Source organism: Chrysochloris asiatica, unplaced genomic scaffold (assembly GCF_000296735.1).
Source record: "Chrysochloris asiatica unplaced genomic scaffold, ChrAsi1.0 scaffold00346, whole genome shotgun sequence".
Lineage (NCBI taxonomy): Eukaryota > Metazoa > Chordata > Mammalia > Afrosoricida > Chrysochloridae > Chrysochloris > Chrysochloris asiatica.
The window spans coordinates 511,293-521,790 of record NW_006408864.1 but is presented as its reverse complement, the minus strand read 5'-3'; the positions used below and the strand labels follow the sequence as shown (position 1 = coordinate 521,790).

General features: G+C 42.6%; 1 protein-coding gene across 1 annotated transcript in view; it reads left to right on the top strand.

Moving 5' to 3' along the window:
• The first annotated feature begins 10,325 nt into the window (after positions 1 to 10,325).
• UBB (ubiquitin B) overlaps positions 10,326 to 10,498 on the top strand; it is a 719-nt gene continuing 546 nt past the window's right edge. Inside the window, exon 1 of the mRNA XM_006875903.1 lies at positions 10,326 to 10,465. Within this exon, the coding sequence (XP_006875965.1) occupies positions 10,341 to 10,465 (125 nt within the window). The 5' untranslated portion in view covers positions 10,326 to 10,340. The remainder of the gene's footprint in view (positions 10,466 to 10,498) is intronic.

Genomic DNA, 10,498 nt, shown 5'->3' with positions numbered 1-10,498 from the left:
GCTGACTTCGCAGTTCAAACGGCTTTGCAGTCTGGCGCGTTAACCCACAGCGCCACACCAGGACTCCATACATATAGTAGAACATACTATATGAAAACGTATTAGCCATAACCAAACACTTTGAGGGAATGAGTCACTGGGCCTGGGGCTTCAGAACCATACTCTTGAGAAACATCAATTGATACAACATAATTCACAAAGAAAATGTTCTACATCCTAGTGCTGCACCTACTGGTCTCTCCCTATCTGGAACGAAGAAGAGTGAAGAAAATCAATGATGCGTGGGAACAAATAGTCCGAAGGACTGATGGACCACAAGGATCTTAGCCTACAAGATCCTGAAGTCAGATAGTGCCTGGCTACAATTACCAACTGCTCTGAAATGAACCATACTAGTAGGTCTTGGATAAAGTGGGAGAAAAATGTGGAGCAAAACTCAAAATCATCAAAAAAACCAGGCTTTATTGGTTGGAGAGAAACTGGTAGACTCTCCAAGACTAAGTCATGCTTTAGGCCTGAAACTGGACTCACCTTTATGGCTCAATTTTCAGTCAAACCACAGATCCATAAAGGGAACAGTAACACTAGGGAGGTATGTACTCCCTAGAATAATTAACCATTTGGGATACAAAGAAAGAGGGATGAATAGAAACAGGAAACAGAGAGGAAGTAGATGATTGATATTACATTGTGGCAATTGCAATCAATGACACAAAACAACGTGCATATGAATTGTTGAATGGAACATTGATTTGCTGTATAAACCTCCACCCAATTCACAGTAAAAAAGTAATTAAAAAAACAAAGTTTTGGAACTGAATTGAGTTCAAATGACTGGGAAGTAGTTCATAAAATTTTTATTTTAAAAAGTATGAATTTTCCATACTGCTTACCACAGGTCATCAGTTTAAAACCACCAGCCACTCCTTGGAAACTCTATACAGACAGGGTTGTTATGAGTTGCAACCAATTTGAAGGCACTTAGCAACAAAGACAACCCTAACAATGAGGTTGAACTTGTTCGCCAGCCAGCAGTTCCTCTTGAGTCATCCATGTTGACTGGTAGATGAGCTAGAATGCAGATCTCATGACTGGTGGTTCTAGCAGTTGCCAGAAATTAGTTAGTCATAGAGCTTTCTGGTTTAATGTTTTCCCAAAGTAGGTCAGTATAACAAAATGTTGGCAGAAGTGCAAGGCAATGAGTTTCTCTCTACATATGGCCTTTCTGGTCCTGGGTTTTTAGTTCTGACAAGATGATTCGGTAGACCCACTCTTTTTTTTTATGTTTTATTGTGAATTATATGATAGTTTACATGGGAGAACATTAGTTTTACATTCATTATTCATTCTATCGTATATTGTTTCATTGCCATGGTTCCAATCCCCTCCATGCATTATCAACCAACCAAAGGGTATACCCTGCAAGCCTGCCCCCTACACTACCCCCCACCCCAGTCTTCAGCACACAGTCACTCTCCCTCTCTGTGTCTAAAGTCCCCAGCTGCTCCATTGCTCCATGTCATCATCTCTGCCTCCATCTCAGGCATCGCTGCTTCTCTGGGTAGGGTCCCGCTCTCGGCACTTCTCCGTTGATGGTCCTAGGGACCTCGTTTCTAGACTGGAAAGTTAATCACTCCCTTTCTTGCTATAAAACGTCTGCCTTTACATTTCCGACCCTCACAAACAGTCCTGATGGTAGACCCACTCTTGTAAAGGGATTGGACAATTTACTATCCAAATGTTGTTGTCAAGTACCGTGAAGTTAAGTGCCATGAAGTCAGTTCCGACTCACAGCGACCCTATATAGGGTTTCTGAGAAGTAGTTGGTGGGTTTGAACTGCCAACGTTTCAGTTAGGATAAGTCCAGTGCTTATCCTACAAAGCCACACCAGGACTCCTACTATGAAAATAAGATATGCAAAACCCTTTCAGGAACTGGTCAGTTTTGTCAATCCCACAGAGGTCAGAATGGGCCTCAGAACATCAAGAACCTGGAGCCGATCATGTTCTTGGACCTCAGGTCCCTGCACTGAGAACTGCCGAGCTGCAGGAGAAACAGAGCTGTAAAACTGAAGGTATTTCACACATATTATCAGGAGGGACCAATCCCTGGAGAAGGGCATTATGCTTGCTAAAGTGGAGATTCAGTGAAAAAGAGGAAGACCCCCAATGAGATGGATTAGCAGAGTGGCAGCAGCAGAGGGTTCAAGCGTAACAATTTCGAGGATGGTGCAGGACCAGGCAGTGTTTCGTTCTGTTGTACATAGGGTTGGAACCAATTCAATAGCACCTAACAACAACATGTCTGATAAAGGTTTAAGATCCTATAACTTGAGGAGGTAAAAGAGCTGAAGAGAAAATTTCAAAGAGCCTCTGAAGAAGACAAAGTCAAATATTATAACAAAATGTGCAAAGACCTGGAGTTAAAAAACCAAAAGTGAAGAACATGCTCAGCATTTCTCAAGCTGAGGGAACTAAAGAAAAAATTCAAACCTCAACTTGCAGTATTGAAAGAATCTATGGACAAATTATTGAATGATGCAGAAAGCATCAAAAGAAGATGGGAGGAATACACAGAGTCATGGTACCAAAAGAAATGGGCAATGTTCAACCATTTCAAGATATAGCATATAATCCAAGAGTCAATGATACTGAAGGATGAAGTCCAAGGTGCATTGAAGGCATTGGCAAAGAACAAGGCACCAGGAATTGATGGAACGCAAATTAAAATCTTTCAACAGACTAATACTGCACTGGAGGCACTCACTTATCTATGCCAAGAAATTTGGAAGATAGCTACGTTGCCAACTGATTGGAAGAGAGCCATATTTGTGCCCATTCCAAAGAGAGGTGACCCAATGGAATGCGGAAATCATCGTACAACATTATCAATATCGCATGCAAGTAAAATTTTTCTAAAGATAATACAAAAACAGCCATAACCATACATTGACAGATAATTTCCAGAGGTTCAAGCCAGATTCAGAAGAGGAAGTTGAACAAGGGATATCATTGTTGATATCATATGAATCTTGGCTGAAAACAAAGAATACCCAAAAGATATTTAGCTGTGCTTTATTGACTACACAAAATCACAATGAAATATCCATCACCTCACATCCACCAAGGCAAGAATGGGGGACCTTTTTTTCTGCCAAAATGTATAACATCATTTGCGGGCCATACAAAAGTATCAACTTCAAAATTAGACTGTTATATTTGGTCAAACATTTAACTCACCTCTAAATAATGGCAGGAACTGCGGTTGCCTTGGCAGGGCCATACCAAATGATTCCCTTGCAGGCCTTGCATGGCCCGCGGGCCAGATGTTCCCCACCCCTGCACTAAGATTGGAAAAACAGAACACAATAGGTGTTGGTGAGGATGTGGAGGTGTAGGAATCCTCACTCATTGCTGGTTGTTGTTATTGTGTGTTATCAAGTCAGTTCTGACTCACAACGACCCTATATAGAATTTGGTGGTAGTGGGCTGACGAGTTGGTCCTGACTCATAGTGACCTGTATAGGCCATAAGTCTTTACAGGAGCAGAAAGCATCATCTTTCTTTCGAGAAGTGGCTGGCTGGTGGATTCAAACTGCTGATTTTGTAGTTAGCAGTTCAATGCATAACCACTACGCTACATAGGCTCTTTGTATTCAGTTTCCGGGTGTGTAAATGTTTACAGGAGCAGAAAGCCTCATCTTTTTCCTGTACATTGGCTGGTGGATTCGAATTGCTGACCTTGTGGTTAGCAGCCCAATGTGTAACCCATTATGACACAGAAATATAAAATGCTTCAGCTGCTTTGGCGATTTCTCAAAAAATTAAACATAGAGTTACCATATCAACCAACCAACTACCATTGTGTAGATTCCAATTCCATAAAGACCCTGTACAGGATTTCTGAGGCTATATATTTTTACAGGCACATCTTTACAGGAGCAGAAAGCCTCATCTTTCTCCAGAGCAGTAGCTGGTGGGTTTGAACTGCTGACCTTGGGCAGTTAGCAGTCCTGTGCTTTTCCTACAGTGCCACCAAGACTCCTTTGGAATTACCGTACAATCCAGCAATTCCAGACCTAGAAATACAAGGTGGCTTCAAAAAGTTTGTGAAACAATGGAACTAAAGATCATGAAAATTTTCCATGAATTTTTTGAAGCCCCTCATATACCCAAAATAATTGAAAGCAAGAACACGAACTTGTTCACCCGTGTATTTTGCAGCATTAATCACAATAGCCAAAGGCGGAAGCAACCTAAATGTCCATCAACAGATGAATGGATAAGTAAAATGTAGTACACACATACAATGAAGAATTATTTTGGTGTGGCGCTGTAAGATAAGCACTGGACCACAAGGTCAGTTTGAATGGAAAATTTGGTGGTTCAAACACACCAGTTGTTCCTCAGAAACCCTATAGAGGGTCACTGTGAGCCGGAACCAAATCAACAACATTTAACAACAACAATGAAAGAGAAATGAAACCCTGATACATGTTGCAGTTGTTTAGTGCCGTCAAGTCGGTTCCAACTCATAGCAACCCTGTATCTGGTTTCCGAGGAGTGGTCCGGGAGTTTGAACTGCCGACTTGTGGTTCAAACCAACTTTGTGGTCCAGTGCTTATCCTACTGAGCCACACCAGGACTCCATTATACTGAGTAAAAACCATTTGTTTACAATAGGAAGATATTGTATGACCCACTAATATGAGCTTTTTAGAATAGGCAAGTGTATGAAGATTAAGTATATTAGTGGTTACTAGCAGTGAGAGGAAGGCTGAGGAGGGTTATCCTCTTACTGGTGGTCGAATCATTTGGAAGGGGGTAGTGGGATGGTTGTACAACAAGATGAATATAATCAGTGTTACTAAATTGTACATGTAAAAGCTGTTGAATTGGCAAAAGTTTTCATATATATATGAGTCCTGGTGTGGTGCTGTGGGCTAATGCGTCAGACTGCAAAGTCGTTTGAACTGCAAGGTCGGCGGTTCAAGCTCACCAGCTCCTCCTTGGAAACCCGATACAGGGTCGCTATGGGTTGGAATCGACTTGACGGCACTTAACAACAACAACAACAACAACAACAAATATATATGCTTTTAACCACAATAAAAATATATATATAATTTCTGATGGAGACATAAAGAGTAATACTTTATTTCTACAGACAACATGGATTTCTACAAAGATTATGTTTGTTTGGTTAAAAGGTAAATGTTTATTACTAAGTCCAGAACTTTAATCGTTTTTCTAATAGCCATCAATAAACTATATTCCCTAACTACTTTGTGATTTTTATCTTTTACAAATAATATACAAACCCCCTTGAATAAGACTCCAAATTTTAATTTCAAAATCAGAAGCAATTGTGCCAAGTTCATCAGTAAGCCCCTTTAGGAACTTTGTTGTTAAGTGCTGTTAAGCCCAATTCAGAGACTCTGTATAGGATTCTAGTCTCTTCAGACCCCGCCAGCATTTTCTCTTCTCTGTTTTTCTTTTAACTTTGCTGTTAATACTGGATCATGCCCTGGTGGCACTGTACATTGGTCTGTTAACCACAAGGTCAACAGTTCAAATTCCTTGGGAGAAAAATGAGGCTTTCTGTTCCCATAAGGATTTATGGCCTCAGAAACCCTATGAGTCAGAATTAACTCAGTGGTAGTGGATGGGGCTTATTAATGTTGGGGTGAGATGGTATCTCGTTGCTTGACTTGAATCTCTCTAATGACTAATGAGCTCTGGTAGAGATGTAGGATAAGCATTAGACTGTTAACCGAAAGATTGGCTATGCAAACCCACCAGTTAGCTGTTCTGCAGGGTACAGATGAGGCTTTCTGCTCCTGTAAAGACTTACAACCCAGGAAATCCTATACAGGGTCACTATGAGTCAGAATTGATTTGACGGCAGTGGGTTTTGGGTTAAAAGCCAATGCAAGGAGCATAGGTGGCTCTGTGGGTTAGGCATTGTGCTACTCACCGAAAGGTCAGAGGTTCAAATTCACTAGCTGCTCTTTGGGAGAAAGAGGATGCTGTCCGCCATAGATTTACATCTCAGAAATCCTATACAGGGTTACTATGTGTCAGAATCAGCTCAGTAGCTGTGGGTTAATGTTTAATGTTTAATGTAGGTGACTAAGTGTTGAGCTGCTGAGAGCTTGGCTGTTCAAATCCACCAGCCACTTGTAGGCAGAAAGATGAGGTAATCTACTTTCATAAAAATTTACAGAAACCCAAAAAAGCCAAAAAACTGATTCTGTCATCATAGGGTTTGCTATGAGTCGAAATCGACACGGTGGCAGTGTTTAAGGGGTAATGCTTGAGAGCATTTCTTCATGTGTTTGTTGGCTTCCTGGATGTCTTCTTTGATGAAGTGTCTGTTAAAGTCCTCTGCCCATTTTTAAATTGGATTTTTTGTTGTTGTTGAGATATTGAAAGTTTTCTATAAACTTTGTCAAATAATTTCATTGCTAAAATTTTTTTTACTACTCTCTGGGTTTTTTGTTTTTTTTTTCTTTCTCTAGTTTTCTGGTGAAGTCTTTTGATGTACATAACTGTCTACATTTTAGAAGGTCCCATTCATCCAGTTTAATTTTCTACTAATTTTGTGTTTATGCTTATGTTTGACAGTGCCATGGATTAGGACTCTTAAATTTTCCCTTATTTGTTCTTGAATGGTCTTTATAGTTTGTAGGTTTTGCATTGAGGCCTTTGACCCATCTTGAGTTCGTTTTTTGTGTATGATGTAAGCTACGATGTCCTGTTTCATTTTCCTGCAAATGGATATTTGGTTTTGCCAGCATCACTTGATAAAGAGACTTTGCCGTTTATTGAATTTCCAAAATTAAAATTCATTAAATGGCAAAGAGAACCTGCTTACTTCTTTCTATCTGCTGCTTATCCAAGTCAGTAAGTAGACCTTACCAAATATTAATTTCAAAATGTCTGGGTGTCGTTTGTTGTTGTTGTTGTAAAGTGTTGTCCAGTAAGTTCCAACTCATAGTGACCCTGTATAGGATTTCCCGGGAGCGGTTGGTGAGTTTGAACTGCAAACCTTGCCGTTCAAACCGACCTTGCAGTTCAGTGCTTATCCTACAGCGCCACACCAGGGCTCCTCAGCTAGTCATGTACCTGTATAGACACGGTGGTGGTACCGAGGAGTCTGTTTCCACTTATAGTGATCCTGTACAGCGTTTCCGAGGCTGTAAATCTTCATGGGAGCAGAAAGTTTTATGTTTCTCTCGCAGAACAGCTCGTAATTTCGAACTGTTGACCTTGAGGTTAGCAGCCTGACTCATAACCACTATGCTACCAGAGCTCCTTGTACCTGCCTATATTGTACATATATTGATATAATTTCTTAATGTTATACTTGTTAAATGTCGTTCAATCAGTTTCAGCTCAATCGGTTTCAACTCATAGTGAAACCTGTATAGGGTTTCTGAGGTGAGTTTGAACTGCCAACCTTGCGGTTCAAACCTTGCAGTCCAGCACTACACCAGGATTCCTTAGAAATGTTGACATTTAATAAAAAGACTAGCGACATTTCCCAAGTGATGTTTAGCTCATTTGTATTTGTACATAAGGAGCTCTGGTAGTGTAGTGGTTATAAGTCAGGCTGCCAACCTCAAAGTCAGCAGTTTGAAACCACAAGCGATTCTGCGGGAGAAAGATGAGGTGTTTTGTTCTCATAAAGATTTACAGCCTCGGAAACCCTGTGCAGGGTCGCTATGAATCGGAACCAACTCCATGGCACAGAACAGCAACATCTAGATTACTTAAGGAGTCTTGGTAGCACAATGGTTAAGCGTTGAAAATGTTAAGGTTCAACCCAGTCAGCAGGTTCTCTGGAGAAAGAGCTGATCATCTGCTTCCATAAAGATGCTGGCTTTAGAGGGTGGCTGTGAGTCAGATTCCACAGCACTCTCCAACAGACTATGGACATGTGAAGATTGTCACTGAGAGCCAAACATCCCTGCCTTGCAGGCTGGGCAAACACACCCAGGTTCTAGAGAAACCAACCAAATGGTCCTAGCTTGTTATTAAGTGCCACGGAGTCGGTTATTATTATTATTATTATTAAGCGCCATGGAGTCGAGCAGCTGGTGGGTTTGAACTGCGAACCTGGAGGATAGCAGTCCAGTACTATCCTACAGCATCACACCAGAGCTCCTCCCTATCTTTGTTGTGTCGTTTCCGGCCCATAGCGAGGAGCCAGTCAGTGATGAGTTTGAATCGCCAACCTTGTAGTTCAAGTGGCTGCAGTTGGGCGCATTAACCTACAGCGCCACACGAGGACTCCTTTTAGGGCAACTGAAAAACAAGCACTTTAATGAGAAAATGTTATTTTCTTGGAGGTAAATTCCCATCTTCTGCGGTGGGTTTTCATCTCCATAACTTTTTTTTTTTCCCCCCCAAGAATTTGGGGAAACAGAAAGATGGGCGACGGATGAAAGTATTGCCAGAGACTGACCTAAACCCAGACTACCTTGTCACCTGAGGTGCCTGTCTGGGTCTGGAGGCTAGGGGATTACACAAATAAAGAGCTGGAAACTCGCAGAGGGTCTCAATAGTGAGTCTAGGTTTACAGCCCTTCTTCGGGGCTTTCACAGGGTTTGGGTAACACAAAATAATTACAGGCATTCGGACTGTCAAGAAGCTCCACAAACAACCCTGCAAACTGAAATGCCCCAGAGGGGAGCACGTTTTGCGAGTCCCCGGATGTGTGTGTGCGCATTTCACAACAAACACCGCGCAAACAGATGAGAGGGGGTGGGGTGTATGTGTGTGTGCGCGCGCTTCACAACAAACACCGGGCAAACAGTTGAGAGTTGCAACGTCCCGTTCCTGGAAGCCTCAAACCAGAGCTGGGGCGGGTTACTGTAGAAACTTGCAGTAACCCAGCCATTCCTCGCTTAAGGCCCGGAAACACGGGGTTTGGCGGGCTGAAGATATGAACCCAAGAGCCAAACAACCGTTTCAGTAGCTGGACCGGAAGGACCCTCTTTTAGGATGGCGCGCCTTTGTGGCGCAGGCGCAAGCAGTTACTTAGCAACACCGTGCTAAATCAGTCCTGCCCAGCAACAACCCAGCCTCTGAATCCCCCACCAATCAGCACCGGCCTCGCCGTCCGGTGCCTCACCAATCAGCGCCGGCGACGCAAGGAAGTTTCCAGAGCTTTCGAGGAAGGGCCTGTGACTGGAATTCATCCGCTTGGTAAGTTTTGTATTTTTTTAATGAAAAAAAGAAAAAATAGCCACAGTAAGGAGGAGATCGATTTCTTAGGGTCTATTTTTCCGGATCAGGAAAGTTTGGTGTTTAGTTGAAGAACTTAACTGGATTGCGATGGGTTGGAATGTGCGAACTACTTTTGTCAGCGCAAGGAGACTCCGTTTACGTAGGGCGTGATTTGTTACGCGACTGACGTTATATAAATTTGAGCTCCTCCCAGCCGCCGTTTCAGAGGCGACGGGTGCTGCTGAGATTTGTGGTTGCAGCTTGATTCCTCGGTTTTATTCGTAGTGGTTTTTCCCACTTCGCAAATAGGTATGATTCTCAACCTTTGTGTGCTGGGGAGCGGGCTTACAGAGACTCAAGTCTGGTGCGTTCTCGGCCGTTTGGTAGTGATGCGGGGAAGGGAAGGCGAGGTGACGCGGCGCCCGGCTTTGCCGGAAGAGCGGGCCTTGTTTACGTGTTGGGGGTCGGTGCGGTCGGTGCGCGTGCGCGCTGGGGATACTAACGGACTCGTAACCGATGGGGTAGTGACTGCTTCTGAGGGGGAAAGTGGAAAAGAGGTAGTTACGTTATGGCTGTTCGGAATCTTTAGTTTTGATTCTCTGTGAAGGTGTCTCCCCTCCCCCTTTTGGAAAGGAATTTTTCCCCGTTTTTGCATCTTGAAATGGATATTACATCGTTTATTTTTCCCCACCTAGGAGTTGGGAAAACTGTTGGGGGAGCGATACTTAATTAGGGATCTTTAAAGTTAGGTAAGAAAGCTCTTGATGTCAACCCTTATTTTAAAAAAAAAATTGGTGCTTTTTTTTTGTGTGTGTAAACAGGAACCGGAAACCTTGGCGAGGGAATTGTATGTGTCGTGACTAATACAAGCCTAATAAAATTTGAGGGTTTGAGAGGATTGTGCATTCTAAGGCATTTGGGGGACATGTTAAGTGTCATTCAGTTGGTTCCGACAGCTGGTGAGCTTGAATTACCGACCTTGCAGTTCAAACGACTTTGTAGTCTGGTGCATTAGTGTTAATGCTAATCTTGTAAAGAATTGGTGTGAAAGAAATGTTAAGATTATAAGTTGATACATTGTTTCACTTTTAAAATTTCAGGTCAAAATGCAGATCTTTGTAAAGACCCTGACTGGCAAGACCATCACCCTGGAGGTAGAGCCCAGTGACACCATTGAGAATGTCAAGGCCAAGATCCAGGACAAGGAAGGCATTCCCCCTGACCAGCAGAGGCTCATCTTTGCAGGCAAGCAGCTGGAAGATGG